This window comes from Pseudophryne corroboree, chromosome 7 (assembly GCF_028390025.1).
Source record: "Pseudophryne corroboree isolate aPseCor3 chromosome 7, aPseCor3.hap2, whole genome shotgun sequence".
In the NCBI taxonomy this organism is placed as follows: Eukaryota; Metazoa; Chordata; class Amphibia; order Anura; family Myobatrachidae; genus Pseudophryne; species Pseudophryne corroboree.
Window position 1 is genome coordinate 419,535,173 of NC_086450.1, and position 18,085 is coordinate 419,553,257.

The window sequence follows — 18,085 nt, forward strand, 5'->3', positions numbered from 1 at the left end:
CAGAGAGTATGCGGCGCAGGGAAGGCTATGAAAGCCTTCCGCTGCGCCGCTTTCATACACATCTATGCAGGTGGCCGCAGCAGCTTTTGTTCCACCTGCGCCACGGCTAGGGAGTGGGGATTGTTGATGCCGGAGGGGGCAGGTGGACTGGCAGCAGGGTATAGAGGGTCATTCCGACCTGATCGTAGCTACGATCACTTACACTGACATGGGGTTGATGCCCAGCACAGGCTAGTCCGCCCCGCATGTCAGGCCGCGCCTCCCCCGCACAAGTACAAAAGCATCACACAGCGGCAATGCTTTTGTACTTGAGGAGTAACTCCCAGCCAGCGCAGCTCCTGCGACTGGCCGGGAGTTACTCGTCGCTGCCCTGGCCGCAGCGGCTGCATGTGACATCATGCAGCCGCTGCGGCCCCCCCCCCCCCCCCCCCCCACACGGACCGTTGGCCGGACTGTGCCCACAAAATAGCTGCCAAATGCTGGACCCTCCCGCCCGGCGACCGCCTCTGCCTGTCAATCAGGCTGTCAGCCATGTGCCGGCGCATATGCAGTTCTGACCTGATCGCTGCGCTGCAATGAACTGCAGCGAGTGATCAGGTCAGAATGACCCCCATAGGACGCTGCAGTAAAAGGATCCCCCCCATCTACAGCGCAGAGACTTGCTGCAGATGCAGTGGCATACCCTCCAGCTGCACCTTTTTGGCAGGTACAGTACCTTTTTTTTATGGTCTGTACTGATTTTTGGCTCTCCAAACGTCCATTGAAAGTACAGTAAAAGGGGCGTGGCCACGTTGCTGTACCCGATGCCACGCCCCTTTTCGAATTTGTCCCAATTTTTATGTGTAAATTGTTGCAGGGTATGTTGCTGCAGATGCAGTGGGCCTATTTTGGGGTGTGGACCTGGAGCTGCAGCTCCATCAGCCCCATTGTTAATCCTGCTCTGGGAACACACAGCAGCCAAAGGGCAGAGCCTCCTATTGGATGTACCTTGTGTGGGAGGGCATTTCTCGCCCAATCAGCTGTGGACTGGGTGTGATAGACCTGCTGCTAACCCTATGAGAGCTCCTAGCCACTCCCAGCGTTATCCACACAGTCACAGAGTGACAGATCTGGGCAATCATATAGAAGATGTATAGATAGCTGCAGCATGTTATGTGCAGGTGAAGCAGACTTTATACATACCTCCCAACATGACCCTCTCCAGGAGGGACACAATGCTCTGCTCCTGGACTTTTCTCTTCATTTATGATTGCTATCACCTGGGCTGAAACACCTTTCTTATCTATTAACCTGTTCAACACAGGTGCCGGCAATCATACATTAAGAGAAAAGATGAGAAGCAGAGCATTTTGTCCCACCTGGAGAGGGTCATGTTGGGAGGTATGCTTTATAGCATCACATGGTGCTCCATTATTAAGGCTCAACTTAACTGCACTAAACATTAAAGGCCACGGCACACTGTTTATGGCAATACAGTCTGCTCCACCTGCACAGCGCATGATCTGTATTGAGTGATTGTGGCATTTGGTGATGTGAAGGTCCCAGGTAGACCTTGTGCTTGGTTGTATTCTTCCATAGAGTCTGTACCGTTGTATACAAGCTTTCCTGCTTCTGTAAGGATCAAGTCGTGCAAAACCTGAGCAGTGGGATTAAATAACTGTAATGTAACCTGCTGCTGACCCCCCCAGAGGGGCTTGTGGGTCATTGTGCTGCAGATAATCACTTTTCAAGAAAAGATTAGTCTGGCTGGCTTTATTTATGCTGGGAAGAGGTGGCTTAGAGAGGATATAGGCAGAGGGTGGGTTCGCTCAGGGCCAGGCTGGAGGTTTAATCCTCCAGCAGTAAAATGGAAACAAAGAAAGATCAACAACAATGTGTTCAAATTAAACCCTGATGAAGTAGGTGTATTACTGTATCGCTGCTTGCACTTGACTGAACTCCGATCGTCTTCTGTATTTGTCAAATCCGGCAAGTGTGTGTGTGTCAGTGTGTGTCAGTGTGTGTGGGGTGGGGTCGGTGTGTAAGGTAACAAGATAATTGGTGTGACAATGGGGGTCATTCAGAGTTGATCGCTCGCTAGCAGTTTTTAGCAGCCGTGAAAACGCATTGTCGCACCCACTGTGGAGTGTATTTTAGCATTGCAGAAGTGCGAACGCCTGTGCAGCAGAGCGTCTGCAAAATCGTTTTGTGCAAAACAAGAGAAGCCCTGTAGTTAATCTTCGTGTGCGTTGATTCTAACAACGGAGGGACGGCTTTTGACATCACACACCCGCCCAGCGAACGTCCAGCCACACCTGCGTTTTTCTAAGCACTCCCTGAAAACGGTCAGTTCACACCCAGAAACGCCCTCTTTCTGTCAGTCTCCTTGCGGCTGGCTGTGCGATTGGAATCGTCGCTAGAACCAGTGCAAAACCACAATGGACTTTGTACCCATATAACAAAAAGAAACGCCCAATGTTAAAAGAGTTGCACGGGACCTGTCAGCTCACTCACGACAGGCATCTCCCACTACATGGTGTACTGAGGCATCTGTACCTCTGGGCACCTTGTGGTGGATCTTTGCCAAGCAGGCAGAGGGGTTCTGCAGTGCCCAGCTTAACCTGAACCAGGCTTGCCTACCCTCCCGCATTCAGCGGGAGGCTCCCGATTTTAACCTGAGCCTCCCGCTGCCACGCAGACCTTGTCAGCCCTCCCGATTTTCAACTCATCCCGGTAAATCCGGACTGCGCATGCGCGAGTCCGGAAATGTGGGGGGCGGGGCCTGCATGGGAGAGGCAGACTGTGTCCTGTGACAGTCCTGCGCAGAGTGGCTGGCAGTCTGAATGGCAGCACTGGCAGCAGTGAGTGAATATGTGGCTGGCCCCGCCCACCACACTAATTGTAGGCAGCTTGTCTGCTCCTGGAAGTGGCTGTCCTGTGCTGCCACCCCCCCACACACACACACCATATTGGGCCGGGGCTGCCTCCCTGCTCTTCACAGGAGGGAGCAACAAATCAGGTGGGTACTGTGTCTGCTGGAAGTTATTGGGGGTGGGGGGACTATGTATAATGTAATTTGGTACTGTGTGTAATATGGGGGGGGGGGGCTGTGTAAAATGTAATGTGCTACTGTGTGTAATATGGGGCAGACTTGCCTACTCTCCCGGAATGTCCGGGAGGCTCCCGAAAATCGGGTGACCCTCCCGCCCCCCCGGAAGAGCAGGCAAGTTTCCCGATTACAGGGGTCCCCCCCTGCCCGGCCGCCCACTTAGCGAGTAAAGTGGGCGGTCCGGGCAGGCGATGACGCGATTCTTTTTGAATCGCGTCATCATAGCCCCGCCCCCTGCTGTATAATGCCTGTAATAGTGGCATTACACAGCGGGGGGCGGGGCTTACACGGGACAATCCCGTAGTCACGCCCCCGGCCCGCCTGCACCACGCCCCTGACCCACCTGCGCCACGCCTCCGGCCCGCCCCCCTCTTCACTCACATCGCAGCCTGCCCCCCTGCCGAGCCGACCTGGCTGCTCTCTCCCGGAGAGAGCAGCCAAATAGTCGGTAAGTATGATATGGGGGGGGGGGCTGTATAAAATGTAATGTAATGTGCTATTGGATGTAATATGGGAGTGGGTGTATGTTGTGCATAATGCGGTGTACTATGGGGAAATGGGCTGTGTATAATGTAATGTGGTTCTTGGTGTAAATATGTGGGGGGGGGATTGTGTGTGCTGTGCATAATACAATGTAATATGGTACTGTGTATATATTGGAGGGCTTTGTAAAATGTAATGTAATATGGTACTGGGTGTAAAATGGGAGGGGGGTTGTGTATGCTGTGTGTAATGTAATATGGTGGTGTGTGTAATATGGGGGTGGGGGGCTGTGTATAATATAATGTATTATGGTGCTGTGTGCAGGGCCATAACTAGGGCAGGACAAGACAGTACCTTGCACACTGCGCACTTTTCAAGCCATCGCACCATCTGCACTTACCTATTGGTCGGCTCTGTCTGCATAGCTATTGATTACAATATAATACAGCAGATAGTACTGGGCACCCCCAAGTGTCAACCCCCATGTGGTGCGCGGTGCAGCTAGAGATGTGGAGTGGCGGGTCCCAGAGCGTGTGTGAGGCTTCCTGGGGTAATGTGTGTAAGAAGCTACGTGGCTTAATGTACAGTATATATGGTTCTGTCTGACGTACTGTGTCTAAGGAGTACTACTGTGTGGTGTGACAAATGTACACTACTGTGCAGGGTAATGTAATGTCAATTATGTGGTCATGGCCCTTTCCCATGAAGCCACGCCGCTATATTTTTGATGTGCGCCTTCTGCACGCAGTCCCTATTTTACTTTTGGGGGGGAGGGGAGGGGGGGGGGCTTGGGGACCAATTCTTTTTCTGGCAAAGGGCACCACACCAGAATGTCTAGTTACGACACTCTGGCTGTGTGTTTAATGTAATGTTTTATGGTGCTGTGTGCACTAGTTGTCATATGTATGTATATGTGTGTGTGTGTATATATATATATATATATATATATATATATATATATATACACACTGCTCAAAAAAATAAAGGGAACACTTAAACAACACAATGTAACTCCAAGTCAATCACACTTCTGTGAAATCAAACTGTCCACTTAGGAAGCGACACTGATTGACAATCGATTTCACATGCTGTTGTGCAAATGAAATAGACAACAGGTGGAAATTATAGGCAATTAGCAAGACACCCCCAATAAAGGAGTTGTTCTGCAGGTGGTGACCACAGGCCACTTCTCAGCTCCTATGCTTTCTGGCTGATGTTTTGGTCACTTTTGAAAGCTGGCGGTGCTTTCACTCTAGTGGTAGCATGAGACGGAGTCTACAACCCACACAAGTGCCTCAGGTAATGCAGCTCATCCAGCATGGCACATCAATGCGAGCTGTGGCAAGAAGGTTTGCTGTGTCTGTCAGCGTAGTGTCCAGAGCATGGAGGCGCTACAAGGAGACAGGCCAGTACATCAGGAGACGTGGAGGAGGCCGTAGGAGGGCAACAACCCAGCAGCAGGACCGCTACCTCCGCCTTTGTGCAAGGAGGAACAGGAGGAGCACTGCCAGAGCCCTGCAAAATGACCTACAGCAAGCCACAAATGTGCATGTATCTACTCAAACGATCAGAAACAGACTCCATGAGGGTGGTATGAGGGCCCGACGTCCACAGGTGGGGGTTGTGCTTACAGCCCAATACCGTGCCGGACGTTTGGCATTTGCCAGAGAACACCAAGATTGGCAAATTCGCCACTGGCGCCCTGTGCTCTTCACAGATGAAAGCAGGTTCTCACTGAGCACATGTGACAGACGAGACAGAGTCTGGAGATGTCAAGGAGAACGTTCTGCTGCCTACAACATCCTCCAGCATGACCGGTTTGGCAGTGGGTCAGTAATGGTGTGGGGTGGCATTTCTTTGGGGGGCCGCACAGCCCTCCATGTGCTCACCAGAGGTAGCCTGACTGCCATTAAGTACCGAGATGAGATCCTCAGACCCCTTGTGAGACCATATGCTGGTGCGGTTGGCCCTGGGTTCCTCCTAATGCAAGACAATGCTAGACCTCATGTGGCTGGAGTGTGTCAGCAGTTACTGCATGACGAAGGCATTGATGCTATGGACTGGCCCGTCCGTTCCCCAGACCTGAATCCAATTGAGCACATCTGGGACATCATGTCTCGCTCCATCCACCAACGCCACGTTGCACCACAGACTGTCCAGGAGTTGGCGGATGCTTTAGTCCAGGTCTGGGAGGAGATCCCTCAGGAGACCATCCGCCACCTCATCAGGAGCATGCCCAGGTGTTGTAGTGAGGTCATACAGGCACGTGGAGGCCACACACACTACTGAGCCTCATTTTGACGTGTTTTAAGGACATTACATCAAAGTTGGATCAGCCTGTAGTGTGTTTTTCCACTTTAATTTTGAGTGTGACTCCAAATCCAGACCTCCATGGGTTAATAAATTTGATTTCCATTGATATTTTTTGTGTGATTTTGTTGTCAGCACATTCAACTATGTAAAGGACAAAGTATTTAATAAGAATATTTCATTCATTCAGATCTAGGATGTGTTGTTTAAGTGTTCCCTTTATTTTTTTTGAGCAGTGTATATATATATATATATATATATATATATATCACACAATCACACACCAGTGTAGATACTGTAGGTTTTCTATGTGTCCGTCTCTTCTAACAAGTGTACAGTACACACTACCTTAATATATAGTGCACCTATTATTACTCTAGTAGTGTACCTATATTATTACTCTTATTTTTAGTTTTTATAGACTTCATCAGGACACATCCCTGAGTGGCAATATGGTAATAAATACCCCCATAGGTGGACCTAGACACGCCCTTTGGGCGGAGCATGCCCCCTCCTCAACCGAAAGCGCTGCGTATTCTGCTGCAACCTGGAATCTCCCTGAAACTAGTTTTCAAAAGTAGGCAAATATGACCTAAGCTCTAGAGGTCCTCATGTAATTTCTGATGCATTGCTACATTGTGAGTAAGCATCACCCATATAAGTCAGTAAAACTATTTATTTTCATTTTATTTCTTTGTTCTAGCTTGTTTTTACCAGTGTATTAAAGACATTGATGAATCATAGCAAAAATGAAAGTATAACTATGGGGGTCATTCCGAGTTGATCGCTCGCTAGCAACTTTTTGCAGCGCTGCGATTAGGTTAAATCTCTGCAAAACTGTGCATGTGTATGCACCGCAATGCGCAGGCGCGATGTACGGGTACAAAGAGAATCGGTGCTGGGCGATGGATTTAACGAAGAATCCATTGGCACAGCCGATCGCAAGGTGACTGACAGAAAGAAGGCGTTTATGGGTGTCAACTGACCGTTTTCTGGGAGTGTTTGGAAAAACGCAGGCGTGTCCGAGCGTTTGCAGGGCGGGTGTCTGACGTCAATTCCGGGACCAAAAAGACTGAAGTGATCGCAAGGGCTGAGTAAGTCCAGAGCTACTCAGAAACTGCAAAAAAACTTTTTTTGTGCCATCGGCTGCAAAAGCGTTCGCACACTTGCAAAGCTAAAATACACTCCCCCATAGGCGGCGACTATCTGATCGCAGCGCTGCGATCAACTCGGAATGACCCCCAATATACCCAACCCATCACAAGCCTGTGGGCCGGATTTAGTGGTGGGCGCACAGTGTGGTGATGTTTGCATAGTTGAACGGTTATTGCTGTACTGCACATATTTCTGAGTCGTACTACGCATACAACCTGATGGTCAGAGGTCACAAATCACAATGCGAATTTGTACACAGATTGATTGACAGTCAGTGAGCGTTTAAGGGAGGTAACAAGGGGGTGATGAGTCAAATGCAAGCCTGTTGCAACCCTTTTGGGGGCGTGTCTCAGCCTGTGACTGCATCGCTGTATGCAGTTTGAAGGCCCCAGCTGCTTACTTGTGACTGATGATGCAACCAATGTGTGACAGATGTTGTGTCTTTGTAAGTCTTTGTATCATTCCCAGTGCCCCAGCAGACCAGGGCGGCAGGATTGAGTAGCGCACATTGGAGGACAGGGAGAGCCTGCTCCCATACCCCCAGCGCTGGGATACGCAGGAGTTCTCGCAGCCCAGGATGTGTCCTGTGGCTGCGTCACCCAGGAACCTCATTGTTAACCCCTGCACTTCCCAGGTGACTGCAGTGTAACAAAATAAGAGCAAATGGTTAAAAAAATGTGTACAATGGTTTAGCATGTATATGCAGGACTGAGTCAGGAGAGCCATTCCTGCGCTGCAGTGCTGTGGATGAAAAGCCTGTTGCTGCGTACAGCCTCTGTGTATATTGCAATATATAAAGTGTATTTAAATGTAAATAAAATATTTAAAGGTAAAATGCACTTACTGTGCATCCCTGGTGGTCTAGGGGGAATCTGAAGCTCTTTGTGGGCTGCTGACTCTCCCAGACCCCTCCCAGGCAGGCGAATAAACTGCCTTCTATTATTGCCTTTCCAATGAAACTGGCATGGGAAGGCAGAGCAAAAGCTTGCCAACCCAGCCAGCAAAATGGTATTAGCTAAATGGAGCCGGCAGCTGGGCATTGACTAACGCCCTGGGTGGGCCAAGGCACAGAGGAGTGACCGCTCCCCACTATCTATAGGGACAATGTTAAAACTAATCATGCCTTGGACATACAAGACACATGCACTTATCTTGATTTATCTTGATTATTACTCCCTGTGATAAAAGGAGACCTGCATGTCTCAGAATGGGTGTATACTTTCTGTGACATCTAGAAGAATTGAATTGCTGTAACATCTGTATGCAGTATCCCCTTGAAAGAAGGATGAGCCTTTTTAAGACTATTTGAGCAATAAACATCTTGCCTTCAAGACAACTGCCTTCATCTTTCGACCAACAGGAATGTGACACATGCAGTCCTGGTCTCTGCCTGTTCTGGGCTGAGCCCAACATCAGTTCCGCGCCCTGCCAGCTACCATGCAAGGCTTGGTCCAGGTCAGTGACTAGTGGGGTTCAACCGACACCAGTCAGGAAGCGTGGAAGCAGCATACCTTGTCATACACAACAGCAGCAGGTTCATGTGGCCATGGTAGTAGCCTGTCACAGGGCTGTGACATCACTAAGACCCTGATTTGCTAAATAATGCAATTTTGCGTCATTTAATCCTGTCCCCTCTACTCGGATCCGCAATTACAGCAATTGTCTCCCTATTCTGCCTACTTCACTTGGAAGCGGGCGGAATCTGGGAGGAGCACCAACTCTTCTAAGAGTGCAGGGGACTACCTGAAAACCTGGGAGTCTCCCGCAACTTCCGGTATAGTAGATAAGTATGTGTCAGGGGTGCTGAGAAGGAGGGGGGGGGGGAGTACTAATTATCCTGGGCCCACCTCTTACCTGTCAGCAGCCTCACTTCCCAGTCTGCAGTGGGTCCAGGGAGGCTGCTGCTCAGCTACAGCCTGGGTTACATTGAGCAGCAGTAGTCCCCTCTGTCTGCATGATGTGCAGGGGGAGCACTTATACTGACTGCCCCCAGCACAGCATGCACATACTATTTTAAGTATTTTTTTTTATGGTTCTGGGGCATGGCCACACTGTCATGATTAGTCCACACCCCCTACAGTGTCTTTGCCAGACCCCACTCTCTACAACTCTGATCACTGTAGTATAGGGAAGTGGTTCTCAACCTCGGTCCTCAAGTACCCCCAACAGTTCATGTTTTCCAGGTCACCTAGCAATTGAATAGGTGTATTCATTACTCACTGACACATTATCACATTATAAAAGATCCACAGGTGGAGCAAATGATTTCACTTGCAATCCTGTGAGGAGACCTGGAAAACATGGACTATTGGGGGTACTTGAGGACCGAGGTTGAGAATCACTGGTATAGGGGACTGATAACAGCAGCCAAGTTACAATAATATTAGCATAAGTGGGAAGGATTAAGATGCAGTTAGCCTATAAGTAGCAGCCACCAATTGTCATTATCAGTTTACAGTATGCACCAGGGCTTTCGCACACGCAAGTGATTTGCTGCACCACCATAGTTGGCTATGACAGAAATGTTTCCATGGTCACACACTCACATCCCCTCTGCAACATCAAACACCCCCCACCCCCACAGTCTCCTGCTCTTCCTGTCTCGGGCACAGAATGGTTATCCCAACAGGATCATCCACCTAAAGCTGCTAGAAGACAATCTCCTTGCAGCCCGAGCTCAGAGGGCACACACTGCAGCCTCACCTGCCGCAGCCTCACCTGCCGCAGCCTCTGCCCCTCTTCCAGGCATCAGTGATAGGTGATCCTCAGGAATTCCTACCCCCCTGCTGCTGGCTAAAGTCCAGCAAGAATGAAGGAGTGGATTTATGTTACTAGTTTTATACAGTTGAGAGAGAGAGAGAGAGAGAGGACTTTATACTGAATCAGGTGTAAATAGCTATTATTTTCATAATGTGATCATTTACAAAACAATAAGAAATAATCTCAGCCGGTTTAGCGGTTAATAGAACATTTTGGGGAAAGCAGTAATAACCCTTTTTTTAGGCAGAAGTGCAGAAAAAGGGGGCTATCATTGATTGATTCACTTGCCCCTCTAGGTTACCTGTCCTCTGGACCATGACATAACACCGACAAAAGAACCACGTACAGCTGTGTCTAACTTCAAACTGACTTGATCCGGTTACACTGACAGCTTCTGGCAATGCCCTCAACAAACTGGCATAGATTAAATTCGACTTGGATCCTCATTGACCCATTTATTACCAGGGGGGTGGTAACTGTGCATCTCAGTGTGACAAGAGAAAGGCTTTGCTGGAATATCACATGATCCCCTCCCTGTCACATAGACACCCAGCCACTAACTCCTTCCCTCCTCGGTCACTGTGTTCATGTCCCCTGCCACTTCCCACTCTCCAGAAGGATGCCGTCTGTCTCCGTGTTCTGTAAAGGAGCCATGATGATCAGCAGGTGAGATAGTGGGGGTGGGGTGGGGGGATCAGTGGTCCCTCGTCTATACTCTTCCTAGGTATGTCAGCGAAGCGCCAGCAGATGTTTGGGATTTGGGTGTTAGAGGAAAAGGTTTCGGTGCAACAGCCACATCTGTTGTGTCAGCTCTGTGTTGGATACAGATTCCTCTCTGTGTTGCATCTCACTTTATTAATGGTTTCCAATACATTGCTTCATAACTTGTACAGTATTACTTGTTATTACTATTCTTACATGTGTTGTTGTTGTTGTTGTTGTTGTTGAGCATATAATATATAATCATGTCAGTAAAATGATCTATATATTTAATTGGCTAAGCAATTTGTTGTGAGAACAACTACTCTGTGATGACAAACCCGATTGTGATGGTTCAGGTGTCATTCGTACGGTGTGTGATGTAGATGTGCAATAACAGTGGTCAGGCTATTGATGAATAACGCGTCAAAGTCATGATTATTTTCCCACAGTAAAAGCATTGACTGGCGGGCACGCTTTTTACCGTTTGGGTTGTAGATTGCAGTGAAGCCCTTGTTAATTTTTTTCTGCCCTAAATTCAGTTGATATAATGAATTCTTTCTAACACTTGTGGGATACAGTAAACTGTTAGGAGGGATACGTACCATGGCCCTCATTCCGAGTCGTTCGCTCTGTAATTTTCATCACATCGCAGTGAAATTCCGCTTAGTACGCATGCGCAATAATCGCACTGCGACTGCGCCAAGTAATTTTACCATGAAGATAGTATTTTTACTCACGGCTTTTTCTTCGCTCCGGCGATCGTAGTGTGATTGACATGAAATGGGTGTTACTGGGCGGAAACACGGCGTTTTAGGGGCGTGTGGATAAAAACGCTACCGTTTCCGGAAAAAACGCAGGAGTGGCCGGAGAAACGGGGGAGTGTCTGGGCGAACGCTGGGTGTGTTTATGACGTCAAACCAGGAACGACAAGCACTGAACTGATCGCAGATACCGAGTAAGTCTGAAGCTACTCTGACACTGCTAAGTAGTTTGTAATCGCAATATTGCGAATACATCGGTCGCAATTTTAAGAAGCTAATATACACTCCCAGTAGGCGTAGGCTTAGCGTGAGCAACTCTGCTAAATTCGCCTTGCGAGCGATCAACTCGGAATGAGGGCCCATATACTGTCTGCCAGTACGCCGGCAGCGGGGTGAGCGCTAGAAAGCCCCTTGCGGACACAGGTTATAGTCTCCCTCTATGGGTGTCGTGGACACCCACTAGGGAGAATAGCCTGTGTCGCCGGTATTCCGGCGGCGGCATTTCACCGCCTGTCGGGATTCCGCCGTCTTTATTGTGACAGCCGGGATCCTGAGTAAACTTTAGATGAACACAATGTAGAACACACAATAAAAAAATGCTTTGCTCGATTTGGAACCAAGCGGTTGACTAGTAATAATAATAATGCGTTTATCACAGATTAAAAATTCCACTTTGATTTATTCTTGCTGTATTGTTTAGATCAAAAGTTCCAAGATTTATTTTTGCATATATTGGGACACGTAACTACTATTACAGCGCATTGTAACAGGGGGCGAGTTGCTGTTGTAATGACATGGAATCTTCGGTTACAGCACTTTATCTCGCTTACCCCTCGCGGTCCGCTCTCGCCACAATCTCGCAATTTTTGTACACAGCCCTATGGGTCTGGAGCTATTATAAATGCGGGATATAGCCACACTTACACGTGGAGTGAGTATAATTAAATCAACCCCTATGTGTATAGAGCATGGGTTATCAACCTGTGCCCCCCCCCCCCCCAGCTGCTGTGGAACTACACATCCCAGCATGACCTGCCTCAGTTTTAGCATGCCTTAATAGCAAAACTGTTGCAGGGCATGCTGGGATGTGTAGTTCCACAGCAGCTGGAAGGCCGCAGGTTGAAGGCCCATCGTATAGAGGATGCTGACATGATGTGATCATCAGAACAACACCGTGTGTTTGTGTTTTATAGGTTACTCTGACCATAACTATCTTGGGAAGTATGCTGCAGCATAAGGCAATCCCTGTGTCCATACATTAACAGAGAAAGCAAATTATATATTCTCTCTATGGGGGGTCATTCCGAGTTGATTGCACGGTGCAGATTTTCGCAGCGCAGCTTTTCAGGTTATTACTATGCATGCGTATGCACCGCAATGCGCACGCGCGTCGTACAGATACAAACAGCATCGTTGCTGTGCAATGCTTCTAGCGACGAATCCATTCACACAACCGATCGCAAGGAGATTGACAGGAAGAGGGCGTTTATGGGTGTCAACTGACCGTTTTCTGGGAGTGGTAGGGAAAACGCAGGCGTGTCCAAGCGTTTGCAGGGCGGGTGTCTGACGTCAATTCCGGGACCAGACAGGCTGAAGTGATCGCAAGGGCTGAGTAAGTTCAGACCTACTCAGAAACTGCAAACAACGTTTTCGTCCCGCTAGACCATTCACAATGTTGACATAATGACGACATGTTACTAATGTTTACACTGATCATTTTGACATTCAGTATGTTGTCATTGATGTTATGTCGACGTTGTTGAAATGTCACTGTAGTCTTTTTAATGTAATTTTATCCCTAACAGCAACCCTTACCCTAATGCCAACCCCAATGGTAACCCTCACATTAAGCCTACTAGAAATGGCGACATTTCTCTGGTGTCCATAGTAATGATTTTAACCACTACAGTATATGTCGACCTGCTGCATCCCATCTCCTCTGCTGACATAGGGCCTTATTTAGAGATGGATGCAGATCAATGCATACGCAGCCAGATCTGTGTTCATCTCCTCACATACTGGGGGCCGCCCAGCTTGTGTGAGGCCGCCTCTCGATGCATCTGCAATTAGATTGTGGATGCATCAGAACTAAAGTTGACCCCCGGCAGCGCAGCCCGGCTGCACTGTCAGGTGGTCGGCCTGTCATTTTTTTAATCGGAGCAGCTGCATGTGACATCACGCAGCCGCCCCCAAAATGGTCCCGGCCTGCCCCCGTTCGTCCTGCCCCCGCAGCGCTGCAACAACGCGCCCCCCCCCCCCCCCTGATGGCTCGCCGCTGCCGATCACATTCCGGTTGCACCCATTGGGAATGCAACTGCAATGTGTGTGCCCGCACATGCGCAATGCGCCAGCTGCGTGAGTGCAGTCTGTCAATTTCGGCAAGCTGCGCTGCAGGCCGCATCAGCGGCTGGGTCTGAATGACCCTCATAGAACCATTGACACGTTCACAATGGCACTCTAGTGTATAAGGAGTAAGGAGTAATAATAATAATAATAATAATAATAATAATTTTATTTATATAGCGCTCTTTCTCCAATAGGACTCAAGGCGCTTAACAGATACATAGCATAATATAGTACAGAAAATAATGAAGTACATTTTCATAAAATACAGAAGCATGAAGATACTAAAAGGGACATTATGGAAATGCTTGAGTAAACAGAAAAGTCTTGAGTCTACTTTTGAAGGATTGTATAGTTGGGGCCTCTCGCACTGTGCGGGGAAGTGAGTTCCATAGAGTCGGAGCCGCATGAGCCGTAATGATCACAGTGTGTGCTTTATTGGGTATCTGGGTGATTGATTGACAATGCATTGGTTGCAATAGTCAGTAGGTCGACAAGTACAAATAGTCGACACATATTTTTGTTTTTTTTCCACGTTTTTCCAACATTTGATTGATTTACTAACCACGTGGCCATCTATTGGGAATAGTAATCTGAACCCTTGCCCAAACCGTGAGAGAAGTGAGCCCGCGAGGGTACACGTCCGCACTGATGGTGGTCACGTTACATGGAATATACAAGATTTGGCTTAAAAAAACTTGTCACCTTTTCACCCTGTCGACTTGTGTATCTGTTGACCTTAACCACTGTCAACCTTTTATCTTTCTACCTATTGTACGTAACTGTCGACCTAATGCATGTCGACCATATGTTGTCAACCTATTGACTGTCTACCTATACATTGTAGATCTATTATAACACACCCCTTTGTTGTGTGCACTTCAGCCTGATAATTGGGAAAACTCTTAAACGCTAAATTCTGTATAAAACTGTATATATTGCTATACAACATAATAAAGTACATAAACTACCTAGGGCTGAATTAGAGCTGCATGTAAGTGCATTTACGTGACCTAAAGAATCATCTTGGTACAGAATTGTGTACTTACAACTTGTGTCTTTATTTAGAGTTGCACACAATTTGCACACAGAGATGTGGCCCACGTGTGGTAATGTACAAGTACAGTAATGGCGCACAGACGCCATTTGCACACAGAGATGTGGCCCACGTGTGGTAATGTACAAGTACAGTAATGGCGCACAGACGCAATATGCACTCTTAGATGTGGCCCACGTGTGGTAATGTACAAGTACAGTAATGGCGCACAGACGCAATATGCACTCTTAGATGTGGCCCACGTGTGGTAATGTACAAGTACAGTAATGGCGCACAGACGCCATTTGCACACAGAGATGTGGCCCACGTGTGGTAATGTACAAGTACAGTAATGGCGCACAGACACAACTTAAGCACGTCCCTTTGAGATGCGTCTTATCATGCACTACATGCATTTTGAATGACATTAGCTATGAGGCGGTCCTTGCTTCCACAGCAGTAGGGATGGCCATTGATATCACACCCATCGATAATTGCCATCTGAGCAGCTGAGGGAGGAAACAGAGCTGACAACACATGCCCACATAGGCAGTGCAAGAGCTAAGTAGCCGCCTTCCCTGTCTATGGAGATAGATGCAGTGGGTGGGGAGGGGCGGAGCTACTGAGTACTGACTAACAGAAGTACTCCCTGTCCCCTGCAGTCTCTCCCGCTGTCTCCCTTTTGCCTGCAGTCTCTCACACTATCTCTTTCCTCTGCAGTCTCTCTTATTATCACCCTTTACCCTGCAGTCTCCCCCACTATCTCTCTTTCTCTTGCAGTCTCTCTCGCTATCTCTCTTTCCCCTGCAGTCTCTCCCACTATCTATCTTTTCTCTGCAATCTCTCTCTCTGTCTCTATTCCCCTGCAGTCTCTCCGGTTATCTCTCTTTCCTCTGCAGTCTCTCTCATTATGGGCCTAATTCAGACCTGGTCGCACGCAGGCTATTTTTTGCACTGCTGCGACCAGGTAATCGCCGCATACAGGGGAGGGGAAAACGCTGTGCAGGGGAGCAATCGGCTGTGCAGAGAGCTGCACAAATAAAAGTTTGTGCAGTTTATGCTCAGCCCAGGACTTACTCAGCCGCTGCAACGATCCGGGATGCTGCTGACGTCAGGAACCCGCCCTGGAAACGGCCGGGCCGCCTGCATTTTTCCGGACACTCCCAGAAAACAGTGAGTTGCCGCCCACGAACGCCTTCTGGCCCTCATTCCGAGTTGTTCGCTCGCAAGCTGCTTTTAGCAGCTTTGCACACGCTAAGCCGCCGCCTACTGGGAGTGAATCTTAGCTTATCAAAATTACGAACGAAAGATTAGCAGAATTGCGAATTGACACTTCTTAGCAGTTTCTGAGTGGCTCCAGACTTACTCGGCAACTGCGATCAGTTCAGTGCTTTTCGTTCCTGGTTTGACGTCACAAACACACCCAGCGTTCGCCCAGACACTCCTCCATTTCTCCAGCCACTCCCGCGTTTTCCCCAGAAACGGTAGCGTTTTTTCACACACTCCCATAAAACGGCCAGTTTCCGCCCAGAAACACCCACTTCCTGTCAATCACATTACGATTACCAGAACGAAGAAAAAAACCTCGTAATGTCGTGAGTAAAAAACCTAACTGCCTAGCAAATTTACTTGGCGCAGTTGCACTGCGGACATTGCGCATGCGCATTAGCGACTAATCGCTCCGTTGCGGAAAAAAATAACGAGCGAACAACTCGGAATGACCCCCTCTGTCTGTCAATCTTCTTGTGATCGCCGGTGCGATCGCTTTCTTCGTAGGATCCGTCGCTGCCCGGTGGCCAACGCGCCTGTGCATTGCGGGTTACACGCATGCGCAGTTCAGACCCAATTGCACGGCTGCGAAAAAATGCACCGTGCAATCATGTCTGAATTACCTCCTATATCACGGTCACACTGACCACACATGCACAGCATCCATTCCCAGTAGAGGGTTCCAGGGGAACCTTTCGGAACTACAGCTGCGATTGTTAGCCCATAGGCTACAATGGGCTACCGCCATCTTTAGATGGCGTAAGCTGCTGTAGCCATTCTCTGGAATGCTTTGCTTTCTGGATATTGGTAAATCATGCAGCATTACATCCGTCAGAGAAACCAATGGGGAATGCAGCTGCCAGGGGGAATGGAGGGATTACAGCAGGTATCGGAGATATCTGCTGTGATCTTTCTGTAATACATTTAGAGGATACTTCATATTTGAAGTTAACCCCTGATAAAAGGTGTTTTTCGGGGATCAAGCCGCACATATACAATGATAAATAGGCCCCTATATCCCTTCCCCCTACAGTCTCTCTCACTATGGGGCTAATTCTGAGTTGATCGCAGTGGCGGTTCTTGCCACGGGCAAGCAGGACTTTTGCCCGGGGCGCCGCCTTCCGGAGGGCGCTGGCGCCATCCGGAGGGCGCCGCACCGTGGCAAGATCCGCCACTGCTGCCCGCTGTGTCCCCCGTCCGCCTCCGCTGCCCGCTGCCGTCCCCGTCCTCGGCGCCTCCTGTGAAGGGAACTAGACGCTATGCGTCTAGTTTCCCTTCGTGGAGAGTAACTGCTGAGCGGTGCGCGATGACGTCATCGCGCACCGCACAGCAAAGGTCCTCTCCACGAAGGGAACTAGACGCATAGCGTCTAGTTTCTCTTCGTGGAGAGGACCTTTTGCTGTGCGGTGCGCGATGACGTCATCGCGCACCGCTCAGCATTCAAGCGGCGCTTTCAATGTACAGGGGGCGTGACTCACCACGCCCCCTGTATTAGGCCACGCCCCTTTCCTGCCCGGGGCGCTCTGCGCCCTTGAACCGGCCCTGACTTGATCGCAGAGGCAAGTTTGTTTGCAATTGGGCAAAACCATGTGCACTGCAGGGGGGGGGGCAGATGTAACATGTGCAGAGAGAGTTAGATGTGTGCGGTTTATTTTGTATCTGTGCAGGGTAAATACTGGCTGCTTTATTTTTACACTGCAATTTAGATTTCAGTTTGAACACACCACACCCAAATCTAACTCTTTCTGCACATGTTATATCTGCCCCCCTGCAGTGCACATGGTTTTGCCCAACTGCTAAAACATTTCCTGCTGCGATCAACTTGGAATTACCCCCTATATCCCTGTCCCCTGCAGTTGCTGTCACTGTCTCCCTGTCCCCTGCAGTCACTCTCACTATGGCCCTCATTCCGAGTTGTTCGCTCACTAGCTGCTTTTAGCAGCATTGCAAACGCTAGGCCACCGCCCTCTGGGAGTGTATCTTAGTTTAGCAGAATAGTGAACGAAAGGTTAGCAGAACTGCTACTAAATAATTCCTTGTAGTTTCTGAGTAGCTCCAGACCTACTCACAGATTGCGATCACCTCGGTCCGTTCAGTTCCTGGTTTGACGTCACAAACACGCCCTGCGTTTGGCCAGCCACTCCCCCGTTTCTCCAGCCACTCCTGCGTTTTTACCTG

At 48.9% G+C, this 18,085-nt stretch overlaps 1 protein-coding gene across 3 annotated transcripts in view; it reads left to right on the forward strand.

The window, feature by feature from the left end:
* Window positions 1-18,085, forward strand: part of LOC134945482 (syntaxin-binding protein 4-like) — a 194,004-nt gene that overhangs the window by 55,383 nt on the left and 120,536 nt on the right. Inside the window, exon 1 of one of the 3 annotated variants that reach the window (XM_063934800.1) lies at window positions 10,366-10,462. The exons of 1 other annotated variant lie outside the window; for it this stretch is intronic. In XM_063934800.1, the coding sequence (XP_063790870.1) occupies window positions 10,416-10,462 (47 nt within the window). In that variant the 5' untranslated portion in view covers window positions 10,366-10,415. Of the gene's footprint in view, window positions 1-10,365; window positions 10,463-18,085 lie in introns of those variants that run through there. One more of the 3 variants, XM_063934801.1, reaches the window with a different exon arrangement.